Raw genomic sequence first — 18207 nt, forward strand, 5'->3', positions numbered from 1 at the left:
CGCCAGAAGCCGACTACAATTCGTTCAGTTTTAATTGCAGTATTTTCTTTTTCAATAGCCATTTAAAAAAAAAAAAAAAAAAAAAAAAATAAACTACAAGCGATTTAGTAAACGAAGAACCTACGGAGTTTTTCTCTCTCTCAAGATGAAGCACATGACTGTAAATCACACTACAAGAACTGGTAAAAAGGAGGACAAACTGATATACAAAAGCACTTTCAGAATATCTTCTTGCTTTAAAACTGCCGTTTATCATTACGGTAATTGTTAAAAATGACTTGAATGTTATGAAATGGCTCAAACAATCAAATGTTGAATTAGGTTGAACCATTCACCCCATATGTGGAAGTTTATGTGTATTCTGTGCAAATATACTATAGCCTGTATTTAGGGGATTTACACATAAAAGTTAATTGCTTTTGATTTTTTTTCCTTCTTTCTAATCACCCTGTTGCACTAGAAGATACTTGATTTTATATACACACTATATACAAACATGCACTGTTGTATTTGCATACCACATTACAGTACTGGTTTTGCTTGTGCTTGCATTAGAGTTCTCACAATGTAAACTGCTCTTACATACCAAAGAAGTTTGAACAATGAAGCAATTTGATCTCTTGAGAAGGCCATCTTTACATCTGTTGTTCAGCAGATTGTATCTGATTTCAGCTGGATAACATTTGCAAATGGTGTTATTAACGCTATATCTAGTCGAGTATTATACCTGGCTTTTCATTAAACCATATCAATTCTATGCAACTTTTAATTGTGTGTGACGTTATTGTCGTTGCTTAATTACTGGGCCAAATTATCTCAAGGAATGTAAGCAAGTCTCTTTACACACAGGCTCCAAGGAAGAGCTTGGAGCTCTTGCAGTGAAATGGATTTGTTTTCAAGTGCTTGAATGTAAGCGTCTGTCATATACTGCATTTAGCCTCAGCCGCACTAAAACTTTGGAACTGCTTTTCAAAGAAATTAGACTACAGTGTAAAATCAGCAGATAATGAGGCAACACCAACTCATTTCTCCAGCAAATGTTGACGGACTGATACCAAATAGAGACCAAAACAATCTAGTGATTGACTGTGATTCAGTGGTATACGCCTTTAAGAAACAGCAGGGCAGGCTGGAGATCCTGAATGGACACATGTCCAGTTGTAGCGCTGGCACTCTGTCATTCTCATAAATAAAACTTAAATAAAAAGAGGAGAATCCAAGACACTCTGAAGACAGACAATGTGGAATTGAATCCTTGATGGTGGCTTGCTCCCCCCCCCCCAATCCTGAAATGAATAAAGGCCTTTACACTTATTCATGACATCAAAGTATCTTGAATTCTTCTGTCTTTCAGTCCTCCCCCGTTTCTTTGCTATTGAGCCCCATAACTGTTTATGTCGCTCTTCTTTGTTCTTTTTTCAACGACCAGAAAATAATGCTTCTTCCACCTCATGTCCATGTTTTTCTGACACCATGCGACATAAGCAGGATGCTTGAAGGATGTCCAGTGTTGGAAAAGTAAAAATTGGAAAATACAGTGTTTTTCACAGGATTATTACTCAGAATTGTATGTAGTCACGTCCATGCTCATTCCTCATCAGCTACGTTGCAAACTGCTGATAAAATGCCAGCTTGACCCTCTCAATGTGGTGGCACAGCTTGATGGCCGGTCCCAGCTTCAGGTCCATACACTCCTGCACTGTCGGGAGGTTCAGCAGCAGGAGGGCCTGTCCGTCAATCTCCTAGGAAAGCACACATTCACATCAGATGCAGTTTCTGAAATTAGTTATGGCTGCTTAAGTGTTGTGTATATGTGACCGTGGATACAAGTGTATAATGCTCTTATTGAAGTGGAGTTGAGTGAGCTCTCATCCTGAGTGGCCATTAAGTCCGAGTATTTCTTACCTGATCTAAGAAAATCCGTGCAAGAGGTGCACAGTCGGTGGTCCTGATGAAGCGAACCACATCAGTAACGCTCCACTCCAGGGGGCTGGTGTCTAAACACAACTTCTGAGGAGGCTCAATCTTTGAGGTCTACAAACACACAAACAGGCTGAGTCAGACGGAGGCTCTGAGAGATCTCCCAGCTTAGGTGGAAAGGCTCACAGCTCATGCTGAGGAGAAGGGTATCAGACCCTGAACATTTCATAAAAGAAACACTGGTTCAGTCGATTTCCTCGTAAGCTGTTTAGAGCAAGTTCAGGTCACGGTGAAAACATGATTGAAAACGTTATGGAAATGGCTGAGCACAAAACTGGGCAGGAAAGGGAAGATGTATTTGATGGCAGGGGCAGAGAGGTGGAAATGTGCATGAAATCATGAATTTTGTACTAGTGAGACTTTTTATTGTAGTCCTAAAAAACTGAAAAGTCAACTTTACCATAAGATAAATATCCTAAAAACATTTCCGTATCTATTGTTACCTAGGAACTTTAAAACTCTTGGTGACTTTCATTACCTTTGGTGAAGGAGGGCGGTTCTCATCATCAGAGAATGAGGGCGAGCGGGGTTTCCGGCGTCGGCGCGTGGGCCTGGGCGTTGCCGGTGGGGACGGCGACGGCGTGGTGGGCTGAGACTTCCCAACTGATTGTTCAGAATCATCCTGGAGATCGTCCTGCAGCTCAGAGCCAGAGTCACTCAGGGAGTCATCTTCATCCAGATCCTCTTCCTCTCCACTGCCCTGTGAGCCAAAGACAAACCGCTCATTAGCAAGGAATCAAGTGAAGTCTACCTTTCATATAATGCTGAGTGAAGAAAATGAGTGTTACCTGTGGAGATCCAGCAGGCGTGTTGTCCACGGAGGCTGAGGAGCGTCTCTTCTTATGCACAAAAAGCTGCTTCCTCCTCTTCCTCCTCCTCCCTCTTCTCTTCACTCCACCCTCCAGGTTAGAGTGGCCCCCGGGTGGCCGACCGACACGTTTACTCTTCTTCTTTCCACAGTAATATGCTGGCGACAAGACATAAGGCTTATTGTGAAATGTCACATTTGATATGTCTGCGATTTCAATGATGGATGATGATGGATATTAATCTATCAAACTGGTTTTAAATAGGCTGTAAAGGCATGTCTGTGGAGGATATGTGCTGTCTGGAGTGAGATGAAAACATAAGTGTGATCATTTGTCTGTTGCTATAAAATTGCATTAGTTTTTTAACCTCGACGCTACAGTGCAGCAGCAAGTGAACAACACATTTACGACTTTGTGCTGTGCAGCGAGATGAAAGAGGCCAACTCTGACACACGTTTTCACCAAACCATGCATTCAATGCCTGTGGAAAGTTATTGTATTCTTAGTCACATATTCATTAAGGGGGCATTTATCTACCCATTTCTATTCATGAGCAACACAAAGGAAAAAGAAATGAAGGTTTCTGAAAAATTTCAAATTAATGACTGACTGAGGATGTTTGAATAATATGTCTAAGCTATAACCGTCACAGCCATTAGAGGTGATGTTCATGGTTTTGATAAGAAAGCAGCCACATCTTTAATCTAGTTCTGTAAACCTACTGTATTTGGTCTTGGTGAGGACAGAGCAGTTTTCCGAGCAGCGCTCCAGAACCATGCGAGGCCCAAACAGGTTCGGGCAGCACTCTAGCTTGTTGCAGGTTTTCCTGCAGAAGTCTGCCACGCGGTCTGCAGTTCGGACTATTTCCACAGTGGCCCGGTAACTCTTTCCCTTGTACCTTTGAAGAAAAGCAAGGTACAACAGTAAATACGTAGAATGACATTTTCAAAAGTAATTACTAAAACTTATGCGACTCTACTCTCTACTTAAGATCTGACAAGGTTGCAAAGATCAGCAAGGTCTCAGAAGCTCTTGTTGGCTAAATAATTGCTTTAATGAAGCAAATGTTTATTTCCACTTGTGCATTCAACTACATGTTTAATCCAGTAGCACGTATCCTAAAAAAGGCCAGCTGTGAACACTCCTACTAGTATTTTGAGTTGAAGATAAAATTTTCCCTTCCCCTCACTTGGCTTTAAGAGTCTCTCCGTGGCCTTGCCAGCGGCTCTCCTGGTCCAGCTGCAGTTCTCTCAGCACACGGCTCGGCTTGTATGCCGAGTTTATCAGCAGACTCAAAACCTGGATGAACGACATGCAGAAAATCACAACGCTTACAGGTTATCTATAGGTTGGAGGGTTATCTCTTTTATTCTGTAATTGGTGCTATGTGTAGCATTTTGCAAAAGGGTTTGTAGGAAATGTGTATCAACACCGTTATGTGAGATGGAAGATATCAGTCATTTTCAACATGACTTCATTTATTTGTTTGAAATATTGAAATTAATCACAACTAGTTGAACAATTATAAAAGTAAGTCTACAGCTATGCTAGCCAGTGCTTTAAGCTAAATGCTTAATTTAGCATGCTAACATGCTCACAGTGACAATGCTAACATGCTGATGTTTAGCAGTTTTTTTGTTTGTTTACCATGTTCACCATCTTAGTTAGGTGTGTTAAAATGCTAACATAAACACAAGCTACCACTGAGGCTGATGACATTAATTTTGCAGGTAATTAGTCATGAATCAAATAATTGGACAAATTATAAACTTGACTTCATGCTGTATGGAAAGCTAAGGGTTCCTCAAAGCTTCCAATGCATCCTCTGGTAACCATGACGGTGTGTACCAAACTTCATGACAACCTATTCAACAGTGGTAGCACTATTGAATAGAGACATGCTGCTAATGTGTACATCATCAACCTTCCTCTTTGTATTCAGGTTCAGGAGTGACGGTGCGCATTTAGTGTTATTCATACAGAAAACAGCGAGACTCGCCGTCCTCACCTCTTTGAGCACCAGGACACAGTTTCCAGGACCGATGAACTGAGGAAGCTCTGAGATGCGTCCCTTGTTAAGGTAGGGCCCAGAGAAACAGCGGTGGTTGAAGTAGATCTTGGGACAGCAGTATTTCCCGTTCCCCTGCCCTGCACATGGAAACAACGTGAGATACAAATGATGAAACAACCACAGACTACACAGACAGTCAGTAGACCGGACACATCGCAGTTTGGAACCCTTCAATGGGAACCTGAGACATTCAGACTCACCTGTCTCTGAATGGTGGGCCATGTGCTGCCTGACAGCGTCAGGCGAGGATGACTTTGGTGGAATTCGGCTGTAAAGTATTGAAAATGTAGTCAGATGTCAAAGGCGATATGACTCAATCCATTCAAACCAACAAGGCAGTCAACACCCCCACCCTTCCTCTTATACTCACTGTTTCTCAGGCTGCACCACAGCAATCTTCCTCTCTTTTTCAACTGAAACACAAGGACAGTGTTCCCAATCACACCATTTACATTATGCCACTAAATTCGAGGTCAATACAAAAGAAAAAAGGATCGTATTGTGTTTGTTACAGCATTAGAAACAATCTCGTTAAGGCAGATGTGTGACGTCCATTATGAGGCCTGGTGTTTGTGTACCTGAGGGTTTGATGGGGTAGACAAGAGGATAGCCGTTCGTCTCGCACCAGCTGACAGGGAAGATGTCGAGGGAGTCCACGTGGACGATCAGCTCTGGCATGGGCTGCTTCAGTCCTGTACAAACAAGTGGCGACAGTGAGCAGCGCTAGAGAGATCACAGACTACATTCTGACCCTGGGTAAGGGTGGTACCCATGGGTGGGTTCAGCTACAGCCACTGGAATCGACTCCTTACACTGTACCTTACATTGTATATTATGTCATGTTTTGAAAAGTAATCAACTGTGACATGAGCTATCGTTTATAATCAAACAGATGCATCACAATTTAATTCAACTTTTAGGTTCTTCTTCTACTTGTTTTAAACCCATATTACCCTCTTTTAAATGTGCAAAGGCAACACACACTCTTACATTGTATAGTAAGTAATTTTGTGCGTGTGAGAATATGGGGTAAATAAATGTTTCAAATGATTTACTGTCACGTGAAGATTAATCTGTGACAAAACATCTAGTGACACATGAATGCAAATCTGCAGATCTCATTTGTAAAACCATGTTTCCACACCTTAAATACCTTGAAAACCTATTATTATACAGCTCTTCTACTTCACTATAACACACATTCTTTAAGTTCCCCCTCTCACCTTCCAGGCAGAGCCAAATGTATTGCCCTTTGACCTTGGTGACAGTTGCCACATGAATGTTCTCAGGTGAAAGCAGGTTGATAGCCTCCAGTTTCATGGCCTCTTTGAAGCTGTGGTCACACTGCTCCTGGCAGGAAAACAGACGGGGACAAAACTGTGTGAGAGAGGTTTATGCTAAGCTAGGCTCTGTCAAATGGGCAAAATCTCATTTCCTTCAGTCTGTCATATTGTGACTGCAAAATGTATTTTTTCCATAGTATAATGCCATTTTAACAATGGCTGCAAACAGCACTGACAAGCTCACTTGTCTGCTGCAGAGTATTATAGCATTAATATGAGCAATGTTCAACATGCCCCCCCCCCCTCTCTGCACCAAACCCATCCATGATACAAGCAAGTGATCATGAGATCTTATAGGCTGCAATAGTACAATGCTTTCAGAGGAATACTGCCAACTCACTCTGTCTTCATCATATTCAATTTAAATAGAGCTCTACAGTAGCTGCTTGGATAATACAATCCAAGTCATAGGAAGGAGGCTTTCAGCCTGACAGCTTGTGAGTGGTGATCAACGTGTTATTCATTCACGCAGGCACAATGCATTATAGCACAGATGTCATGCAGCCTCCAAGCAACAGCGATATAATGACAGTAACCTAAACTTTCACATTTAACTGTCATTTTGACCACGACCGGCTGAGGAGAACAAAATGCACTGGGAGCCGGTTAACAGCTCAGTAGCTTTCACTGAGCGACGAATGTCACGTGTCTGACCAGCTGTCGGGTTTGTACGTGCGGTGCTGGACATGAGACGAGCCTCGACACGGAAGCCCCACCAGTGTGAACTCTGTGTCAAAGGTCAAACAGAGGTTAACTTACTGTCGGGAAGCAATGTTGAGGAGCTGCCTCAGCCTCACACTGTTTCAGGTAATCTGCCCAGTCAAAGTCCGCACCCTGGTATCCTGCACACGGTAGAATAAATAAAGAAGGGAGAAGGAATGGACAAAGGGCAGATCACAAAACAAACAAAGACACAGAGAAAGAGAGAGAGGGGGGGGGAAGCAAGCCATTCGTTATTTTCTGATATCACTGATAACTGATAGTTGTCCTAAAAAGACATTTGACAGAGCAAACCTGGTGGGGGGCTGAGAGTCACTCCATTTTTGAGGCTCCACTGAGTAGGGAAGATCCCTGGACTGTCTCTGTGACACAGAAAGGACCTCCCAGCACCCTCCGACTCCTCAAGACCACAAAGGTCATCCATCTTCACGAGGAAGTACTGCTCATTGAACACCTGAAGATGAGAGGAGGTCAATTTAGGACACGTCAGGCATTCTTAATGGACAGCTGTCACACTAGAAACGGTTTCAAGTTAAGGAGCTCGCCTAGACTGTACTGATTAAAGACGACAACGACAGAAAGCAAGAACAACTAAGGCCGATACGCAGCAAACAAGAGACAAACACTGCAGCACAGGAGGGACAGATTTGGTAGGGAAATGGTTTACCTTGGTGACAGTAGCAGGCCTGATGGAAATAGGAGCAGCAGGATCAACGGCCTCCAGTTTCATTCCTTCCTTGAAACAATGAGCAGCGATGGGAGGCTGGTCCTGACACAGACAACACAAGTCATTTTCAAAAGCTCGGTTCTTAGTTTTAGGATTACATTTAGAGGAGAACGTCACAACTCTTTGCTTGATGTATCATTTTAAAATCTTAACCAGTGGATAAGCAAGAGGCAGTGATGCGTTTGGGCCAGTATGAACAACTAAGAGCATAGTTGTCCGTACCTTGCTGAGCTCGGCAGTCAGAGCTTCATCCTGAGGCAGGTTACTGATCCTCTGTCTCACCTCCTCCCACTCTTTCTCCGTCCGCAGGGACAACAAGTCTGAAACACACAAACACACACAAATCAGTAAAACCCGACGCCCTAATTACGAGGCTATCACTTTATTATCAATGCGCTTTTTAATGAAAAGCATAAACATTCACATATGAATTCGTTTTACACTGCACACTTTGTTATTTGAATAAATTAACCTACTATCTGCGTTGCTAATTCTTTGCTCTGGACCTCTAATTAGGACCAAACAATTAATTTAACAAGCAAAAAATTAAAAAATAAATATTTGGGCTCCATAAAACCCATTAACTTCTTATCACGCTGCACATGGTTCCAGACACCTTATAAACAAGATGATATGCAGAATTAATAAGACTGAACTTTGGTTGTTACCTTTAACGACATAAAAAAACCATTATATATTCCCTATTATTTTAGGAAATTATAAAATACATGACTTGGAAAAGGCTTATATTACTTCTATATTTTTCCAAACCAGCTTTATGCACGCCTACTGCTCACTATCTTCACTACATTTTGCAAAATGAAGGTATCCGGGTGTGATAAAAGCCTGGCATTAAATATCAATAAGGCTTTAGCTGTAGTGGTACCAGAAGGCATATCAGCTGTGTCAATAGAGAGAATGGCCTCCAGTGTTTCTTACATCTTGCATATTAACAAACTTTATTCACTTGAAGAGCATTAGCAGATTGTGGCCCTGAACACATTCGTCTATGTAATCCTGCAAAGAAAATCAATTTCAAGATCGACTGATACTCTTACATAAAGAATATTGGTTCAAATATTCTATAAAAATGAAACCGTGTCACAGGTAATCACAGGATTATTCTATATAATTGGACATGCAGCCAGTGTATGATTGCCATGTGAAACCGTTACTTACGTCTGCTTTGGCAGTAAACCTCAAGATCTAGACATTTCATGTTTTCTCACTTCCTTACTTCATTTTGTTTGTAGATGTAAAATATGCCCCATGATGTCATTACAACTGACCTGAGGGAGGCCTGAGGGTGCAGCCATGCTCTTTGGCCCAGCCGGGTGGGTGGAGGCGTGGATGGAGGTAAAAGAGCCAGAGGGTTGTGGGCGTGTCGGGGAGGCCCTCGGTGCCTAGTAGACGCAGCTTCAGCCTTCCTCCGACGTTCTCCTCCACCTCAGCAGCCCAGGCAAACCCCAGATCATCACTGTCCTGGAGCTCCACGTAGCAGCCCGCAGACAGGAGCTCGACAGGGTCTCGACCACGCTGGGGCTGGGGGGGGTTAGGGATGGTAAATGAGAAGCTGAGAGCACATTCACGCACTTACACAAACACAAATGAACACACGCCTAGGCAAGGTGAGGAATTTGCACTGGGAGAGAATGCACTGCATGACTAAGTGGCAGAACTGCAGCACAGTCGAGTCACTGAAAGCTAACTAATAGCTCTAAAGAATTTCACAGGCTGTTCCTACAGCAAATGTGCTGTCGGCAGCACAACCTCGGAGCTCTTAACAAAAGCTTACAGCCTTGGTTTCTGTTGACTTCCCTTTTTATAAATGCAAGACTTAAAAATAGCTACAAAATTCTATTCAAATGGGCATTTTGGGTGTGATGCCAAATCAACATGCCATACCAAGTACTGAAAATGCTTACTGTTTAAAATGTACACTATTGTGACCGCAGAGTCAAAATTGTACTATTCTGATCATCGCGTGATGTACTGTATGAACATGCACACTGTTCATTGCAATATTCTCCAAACTGCCAGAGGGAAAACAACATATACAGTAAAGAAACAAGAAGTCAATGAGTTTTACCAGCAAAACAACATAAACAAGATGCAGAGGATGCCGAGGAGGAATTGCAATTAAGAAACCTCATATTTGTGGACATACTTTAAGGCCCATATATTTGCCCTGTAAAGAACCGAGTAAATGATCAAATGTATTATTATGAAACAAAGGATGAATATCCTGTTTGATTTGGCTGGCAAAATATTTGTTCAAATGTAGATTTTTTTTTTTAAAGGAGGTCCTGTTCCCAAAGCATGCAAAAAACAACCGTCAGTCTCTCTAACAGATTCACAGCGCTTTTGTCACGTAAACCATTTGTGACTGTCATGTCTGAAAAGCCCCAAACGTGCGCACAGCAAGTGTCTCATGACATAAATTCAAAGGTACGCGACCAAGAGCCTTCACGCTGGACGCACAAGCCGTGATGATGTAATATTCTGGTAAAGCAGCTCGAGCCGGTTTCACTACGGCAAGGATAAACCTAGCTTCCATTATGTATTTTGGTGTTTCCCTAATTGTATTTAGCAGGCTTGCCTCGCCACTTAAACAGTTATGGGGGAAGTCCGAATTTATTATGACAACCTCAGCAGTTTTAAATACAGGCTTATAGTCGTCAGATTAATCAGGGGAGTACAGACAGGAGATGGTTCTTGGCACAGACAGGACAGCTGCTGCGTTCCCCTGCCTTACCAATTCCAGCAGGCTGGCAGGCGCGCTACACTCCTCAGCCAGGGCCTTTTCCAGCAGAGCCTCCCAGTCCTGGTGCTTCTCACGCACACCTGAGGTGAACATGAACATAAAGAGTTTATTAACCAAACAAGCTTTATTAACCAAACAGGATGACACACTTAGTCCCCCTGAAGCACAGCATCAGCCTTAAAATAAGAATGAATACTGGAATTAATGCAAAGATGATACATTTAAGGGCCTTTGTCCACAAAGTGTCTTTTCTGCGAGCGAATGTTTTCCGAGCGTGCTGCTTTCTTTGTGCTCTTCAGAACTTTTCAGAAAAGCGCCCATGACGTCAATAATGAAATGGCGGAGAAGCTTATTTTGTCTCTCCTGAGCTTTATATGTCAGAAAGACACAATCACAGAAAAGCCCCGAAAGCCCATTTGTGGGAGCAGATTGGCCAGGCGGACGCTGAATCTTGCTGGTGAGTGCTGTGCTTTTTATCGTTCTCCTTGCTTAAATGTTACAGCTGAGTGGAGACAAGCTCGCCCATACAAAGCATGAGCTAAAAAAAACCAATAGAAAGTAGCCCAGTGGATAATAAAAGCAAAGGGGTGATCCTATTCTATCATACAATGGTGGGTAGAGTGGTGATGTGTTGTCAAGATGTTGTTGTCATAGAAACAAAAAAAGGTGCTCAGAATGGTTTTTTGTTGAAATGCTGGGATTTAGTGCTTTTTCCGCCAGAAAATACTTTTTCCATCACAAGCTGAACATTTTCTTCATAATATTTCCTCAACATGCTCAGATATCTGGATTGTATGGGGATACTGAGGAATTGATTGCACCTTCTTGCTATGCTGAACAAAACAACAAAAGGAGAATTACTTAGCTGAGTTTGACCATTAAATAGTATTTTGACAACGTGTACACGGTATAATAAAAACATGTGCTCCCTCCACTGCTCACCTATCCCTGAAGCACTAAAATAAAAACAAAGATGGGGGGAAAACTGACTGGAAGCACTAAAGTCACACTAGAGATGTATAAACATAATATGAATAATAACCGTAATATCTGACCAATGTTATATATACTCACTCAGCCCTACAGGAAAGACCGACACCATGGATCACTATGTTCAATCACAACCAACACCATAACGGCCATGCCTCACCCTCGGGGGCCCTCATTGTCTTCCCGTGCTGGCGGCTCCAGCCCAGCGGGTGGAGGTCTGCCGTCATTAAGTCACACCAGAAGTCTGCACGCCGGTCATCCTGGTCTCCCTCATAGCGCAGCAGCAGCAGCTGGCCACACGTGGTGATGATGTTGGCCACCCAGTAAGGACCGTCGGCCTCTGAGCGCACGCATACCTCCAGCTTCATGCCGGGAGCCAGTCCGGTCTGCAGGCCCTGGTCCACCTGAGACAAAGCGATATTGGTTATTTTTGTTTGCCATCTGGTTACACAAAAATAACTTACAAAAGACCACAAAGATGAGAAAAGACGACTTTTATTCAAGGCTGTACTTGGCTTTTATTCCAAGTAACTCTACCTGCCAGCAGGAGTTTTATGTGTGAAAAGGATTATTATTATGATTATTATTATACAAGCTTTGTTACTACTGTGTTCATGCTGTTGATTGCTTTATGACGTCTACAGATGTTTTAGGGGCTTGACTAGCTGATCCATCCATAGGCCCGAGTCAAACTATCAGATTTAACACAGTTTAGTTTGGAACTAACTCGCGTGTCTGCAGAACTTCACACAGATGTTCATTAATGGATAAGGAATAGCTGGCACAGGCTTATCCTGCTACGTGTGTTAGCTGTGAAGGTTGTCAGCACCCACATGTTTGAAGGCGTGATGGGGCACGGACACGGCTCCGGTCTCCTCCAGGTAGTCATCCCAGCTAAAGTCAGACACATCCTGACCAGAGTCTGAAACACAAACACACACACACATTTCTCATACAACATAACATATTATCCTACTTAGTTCAAGCTGCTGTTCACAAAGAAGTAGTTCTTACCAGACTCCAGCAACTGACTCATGCTGTGCCCCCTCAAGGCCAAGACTAGGAGCTCTGAGGAGGAACAGAGGAGAAGGTTTATTATCCAGCCAGAGTAAATAATTCAAAACGCAATCCGTAGATCTTGACATCACTAAATATTCTGAACTTGATACCATTTTCAAAAAACTACCAGATTAATGAGGCAGATACTGTTGGCTTGTACCAGCGCACTCAGCAGCTCACAAGCCAAACTGTGTGAGCAAAAAGTGACTCAAAGGAGCTGGCAGACACATGGTATCTATCAGCATGCAATGTGTCAGCAAAAGGCTAGAGATAATAAAAAATATTATGAGTCAAAATTCAAACACATCATTAAAAGGACTAAATTCAACAACCTTAATTCATAAACCCTGTTTCAGAACCAAAATATGTAATGAAATTGCATGCGTTTGGATTTTCAGAGGCCTCGATAATAGAGCTGGTTAAGTTACTATATCAATATTCAAGTGCTTCTATCTGGTGCTGGACTCAATCGATACAAAACAGGAGAGTGGTGGTGATGAATAAAATCACATATTACATGCTGCACATTTGCCATTCATTGGGGTGGCACAGGCTACCACCTAACTAAGTAACGCACCAGATGGTGCGTGATCGGGAAATATATTAAACTATGCTAATCTCATCCAGCTCCACCTCTACTTGTGAAACTCATTTGGGCTCGCATTTTTTTTTTTTTTTTAACCATAATCATATAGATTTTCCTGCTCAGACTTGAACATTTCAAAACAGTAGCCTCGACACACACACGCACATCGAGCTGTGACACATCAAACTGACCCAGGGCCATTGTGAAAAGCAGATGAAATAAGTTAATGCAACAAGAGAGATGGCATGAATGAGACAGAAGGGAGCACTGGGCGTGACGACAGTGGAGAGAGCGCTGTATGGGATGCTGAGGATAGCTGCTCTGTCATGGCAGCTCCATTCAGACGGCCTGTCAAGTCCGTCTTTGTCACGTCTGACGTCTCTATTAAAACCAGGACCGCCGTCAGGACCCCCGCCCCCCCCTCCCGCTGACGGCCGGGCTGCCACGGCGACCCCCGTGCTCCACCGGGATCAGCGCCACCTTTCACCCGCGACCCTGCCCCAGACTCTCTCCGTCTTTCCACCCCTCCCTCTGACATACACACCAGAGGGCCTTATTGTCCCGGGGGGTCACAGCCCTGACATGAGAGTGGAGGGAAAAAAAGAGCAGAGGAGACAGGAGTAGAGATACAGGCCTAAAGTTGAGAGTAGAGCCCGACCGATATATCGGCATTTTCCAAACTATCGGTATCGGCATTTATAATGGCCGATAAATGAATACGAAAACACCCTCATAGAACTTAACAGAATTTGTCTCCAGTCTTGTTCGAAGTTATATTTATGAAGCTTACCAAGTCTTTTAATACGGGTAACTTTGTGTTTGGTTGTTGTTGTTATTGTGTTTTTGTTCAAAGGACTTTAAGTTTTATATCTTAAGTTTGTATTTTTATACATTTTATTTATCAGAACTTTAATATATTTTGATGTTCCTTCTGTTCCGTTGTGACAATAACATAAAAAAAGTTTTTTTTAAACTGCATTATCATATTATTTTAGTGAAGACTCATAAATAACTACAAATAACTAATGTTAGGGAAATCTGTTAATGTTTTGTTACGCAGTTCTGAAATTAAAGAAAAAATATCGGCCGATATATCGGATTTTGAAATCAACAAACATTTGGATCGGTATCGGCCTTCAAAATCCTTTATCGGTCGGGCTCTAGTTGAGAGGCTGTATTTTCACATCTGATTCTGAATTAATGGCGGTATTTTAAATTGATTCTGTATTGACTTTCCTACACAATCGATCCCATGGCTTTTCTATGAACTTCAGAGAACTATAATCTGAAGATTCCGAAGGCGAGCTTTCAATATTTGCTCCGCCTAAGCTTTAGGTTTTTGCAGCGTTTAAACTTTGCAGAACAGCACAGCTTTGGCTTGTACAGACAGACAGGAAGAAAAAAACCTTCCCCCGTTTCATATATACGGCATATGAAACCCCCGACTCTGACTGAACCTGAAAGAGAAAGGGCCAAATGCCCACGCACACACACACAAGCACTGGCAGACAATCGAGATCCACACTGCATCCTCTTCTCAAGCACTTACTGAATCACATTCTGATCTGCACTTAGCACGCAGTGAGCATTTCTAAACAGGCCTTCCTGAACCTCGGAGGTCCCTGGCTGGGAAATGCAATCTGACAAAATACACGTTCACACATATGGCTTCTGAAGGAAATAACACTAAAAGTTAGCTTTCAATAAACTTGAAACAAAGCGTAATTTCAATCAACATAAGTACAAGCATTAAATCCGATCTCCGCATTTAACCCATTCTAAGCATTTCAGTGCAGAGAAATTAAATGTGCTTAAACATTTCCCCTCACACTATTTAAAAGGCATCTGTGGATTACCAGCATTTAACGTAGTGGAAAATTAGTATGCACTCACACAAAACCCTTTCCCCATTAGAACACTTGTTTGTTTTTCTAATTATTATTTGTATTGGTTTTATGCCATGGTCTGTGTGTTATGAATGTGTCACTAAAAAAGGTTAAAAGTTCATTACAATGGAGGACGAAAAACGTTTTTCCACTCACTTTCCTGTAGTGCTATATAGGAATGCAATTATTTCTGGTTTTATGGCGCCAAGTTTTTGACATATCAGTCTCTGAAATTTCTGCCTTTGCCCGAATAAAAACAGAATGGATTGGAATTGTGTTCGTGGTGTTAAATGTACTTTTAACAAATCAACGGAGACACTTCCATCTCCCAAACTCTAACACTGAATGATTGTCACAGGAAATATGTATGGATTAGAAAGTAGCTCCAATGGAAACTGGTTACAATGAACCTCGCCTGTTGGTGTATTAGTTGGACATCATAGAACCAACCATTTTTGGATAGTTTGGTGAAATTACTCTTTAAAAATGATGGTAACAAAGTTGTGGTAGGTTGGTTATTGGCTGCACACACATTGGATTCTCAATGTTGTCATAACTAGAGTAGGAGGTTCCTTGAAGACACCTGCCACGGTTCATTTGTTCATTGTTTACTTCAAAGAACCAAAAGAGCATTAATGTGGACGCTATGGTTGCCAACAAAGGGTTGCTCGTAGTTTGCCGGCCTGCTCCATCAAACTGATCTCTCATTATGTCAAACTGACGTGTTAGACCTTAACAGCAAGCAGGATAAAAAAAAAGAGAAGACCAGCGAGCATCAACAACGAGGGGGCTTCATTCAGAGAGCATGTTGCTCGTTTCCATCGCATAGCGGCACGTCAGCCGGAGCGGCGCTGCCGGCGGACCGCTCAAGTTGCACAATAGGGAAGTTAAGCGCCATACGAAAAATAGCTTGCAATAAAGCAATAAGTCAACGCGGGGCAATGACAACAACCAACAACAATAACCCGACAACCGTCGGAGCATCCTCCCGGTCGCCAGCTGCAGAAAGCACGCCAAAAGCGAGCAGCGTTCACAAAACGAACGAGTTGGTTTTAGCGGTTTGCCGAGAGCCACGCAGGAAAAAAAAAAAAAAAAAACGTCGTGCAAACGGTCATTATGTAAGGGCTGCGACCGCACAAACACACAGATATCGGAGGGCAGATCACCGGGGGGGTGGTGGTGGTGGTGTCCACGCCGAGCCTCGAAGTGAAACTATAGCTGGAGATCGCGCTGCTCGTAAAAGACGAGCCGCAGCAGCCTTCAGGGAGAGAGATGGGCCATTAACACGGTGGCTTTGCAGCGAGAGACCGTCCAACTTTCACGCCGAGCAGACCGGGACGAACACGGACCCCGAGGGGGGGGATTATTAAATGTGCTCCCCGGACGTGCAGCGACTCACATGGCACAGCCGCCTGTGTCAAGTTACTGGACGTCACGGTTCGAGCAATAAGACCAGGCTGACGAGCAATAAGGGCGCTTACACTCGACCGAAGCCGACTCGTCTTTTTGAGAGACGGGAAAAAAGACGGACGCGCCGCCTCGGTGCGAAACACGCGTAGGGACGCGTCGCCAACAACACGGAGCACGTGAATATTTAGTCGCAAAATTGGCCTCTTACCGCTAAGTAGTTTTTCCAAGTCGCTTTTTTAGATGCCGTTCCTCTCCGCCTGCTCTGCTCGCAGCAACGTGAAGCGGACGTGAATGAAAGCAGAGAGCGCCGGTCGGACGTTTCACAATAAAACGGCTACGCGAGTAAGGGGAGGTGCAGCTGTCGTCAAGGCAACCGCGGTTCTTTTAGTGTCGAGGGTTAAATGGCGACACTTCCGGTGTAGCCCCCGGCGGCGTGTCGCCAGCTTGACGCGCTTCTCGTTCACGACCTCATTCCAATATGGCACAAACGTCCACTGCGCATGTTCTGCCGCCTATATGCCTTTGAGCCCGGCTACATCACGCTGACTTCCATCTTCACACACACACACACACACACACACATACACACACACACACACACACACACACACACACAATGAAATATCACACAATCAGAATCAAGAACAAAACATAAATAAAAAAAAACACAAAATAAAATAAACGGAATAAAGCAGTTATTTCCGTGTGCTTTAATTATCCCAAATACACGATGGTTAACCTGTCCAGTCGTCAAATAGGCTTTTATCCCCGACGGAATCAACACTTACTTCATGGTTGAGCTAGAATTAATTGCACATATAATCGACCCACTTTCGTTTTTTTTGACACGAAAAAGCAATTCGTTCTGTAATTAAGTAGTCTATAGATTGTCTTATTGAAGGTGACCTCGAGTTGCTTCATTTTCATTCACTATAATCTTTTTGAAGTAAGTAAAAATAGCCCCACGACGCGCAATAAAAGGCTGAATGGGCAATTACTTTTTCAAATAAATCACAATAACGCCCTATCATAATGACTGGATGCAATCCCGGCATTGCTGCTTCGGTACTTCTGCTGCACAAGGATATCAAGTCGGGTTTTTTGGAGGAGAGGGCGGGAGAAACTGCTGGAAATATGCCTTGACACTGTGAGTGCGATGCTCAAAGTCCTCCTATTTTTGCAGTATATGTGCGATTTATTTATTAAATCAGCGTGTTTCTCGTTTTGGAAAGCGTTTATATGAGCCAGAAAGAGCCTGAAACAGGTTTTTGCCGCTCACTTGGACCATTTATATGTACGCTACCTCAGACAATCCTCCACAATAGACGATCCCTTCGGATGCCTATTATGACAAAAGAAAAAAAATTATTCAGTTGAGGTGGAAGCATTACCCGACAATAAATGTGGGCTACAAAAAAAAAAAAGCAATTGGATTTTGAACAGTCGAAACAATCGGAGAGCCATGAATAAATCAAAAGGGGGCAGGCTTCTACTCCTAAAGGCATTCAGTCATTTTACTGAAGTGTAGTGGTGCTCGCACTATACGCTTTCCAACAGAAGATCTACGACTATGTTTAATAAATAAACACGTATTTGTTGCTTCCGATATTTGGACACATTTTAACTGCCAATTGCGTGGGCTTGTTTTATTTTTTTAAAGGGTCTACAACTTTAATGCAGCATTGGTCAATATAGGACTGTTTGTATTAAAGCAAATGTCTCAACAACTTGCTGTTATTGGTCTCGTGTTAGTGATTTGTTCACTGTCCACATCCTGCAGCAGGAGGGGGATTACTGCCACCAACAGAGGACGAGGACAGGTCATATGCCGTGCGCACTGCAGGAATGTCTCCTCGCCTTTC

The 18207-nt window shown here is 43.0% G+C and overlaps 1 protein-coding gene across 1 annotated transcript; it reads right to left on the reverse strand.

Annotated features, from left to right (window-relative positions):
• Window positions 1-14: 14 nt before the first annotated feature.
• Window positions 15-16637, reverse strand: sfmbt1 (Scm like with four mbt domains 1). The gene is made up of 21 exons (XM_084022309.1): window positions 16554-16637; window positions 12419-12472; window positions 12238-12326; window positions 11565-11808; window positions 10406-10494; window positions 8940-9192; window positions 7873-7970; window positions 7591-7692; window positions 7218-7377; window positions 6963-7045; window positions 6084-6210; window positions 5439-5552; window positions 5231-5273; window positions 5061-5128; window positions 4798-4937; window positions 3979-4088; window positions 3512-3687; window positions 2769-2947; window positions 2459-2680; window positions 1906-2034; window positions 15-1742 (listed from the first exon to the last, which is right to left on the reverse strand). Exons 2-21 carry the CDS (start codon window positions 12438-12440, stop codon window positions 1602-1604), a joined length of 2589 nt encoding a protein of 862 aa, XP_083878435.1. The 5' UTR covers window positions 12441-12472; window positions 16554-16637; the 3' UTR covers window positions 15-1601.
• Window positions 16638-18207: the final 1570 nt, after the last annotated feature.

Source organism: Eutrigla gurnardus, assembly GCF_963514095.1.
Source record: "Eutrigla gurnardus genome assembly, chromosome: 2".
Classification (NCBI taxonomy): Eukaryota; Metazoa; Chordata; class Actinopteri; order Perciformes; family Triglidae; genus Eutrigla; species Eutrigla gurnardus.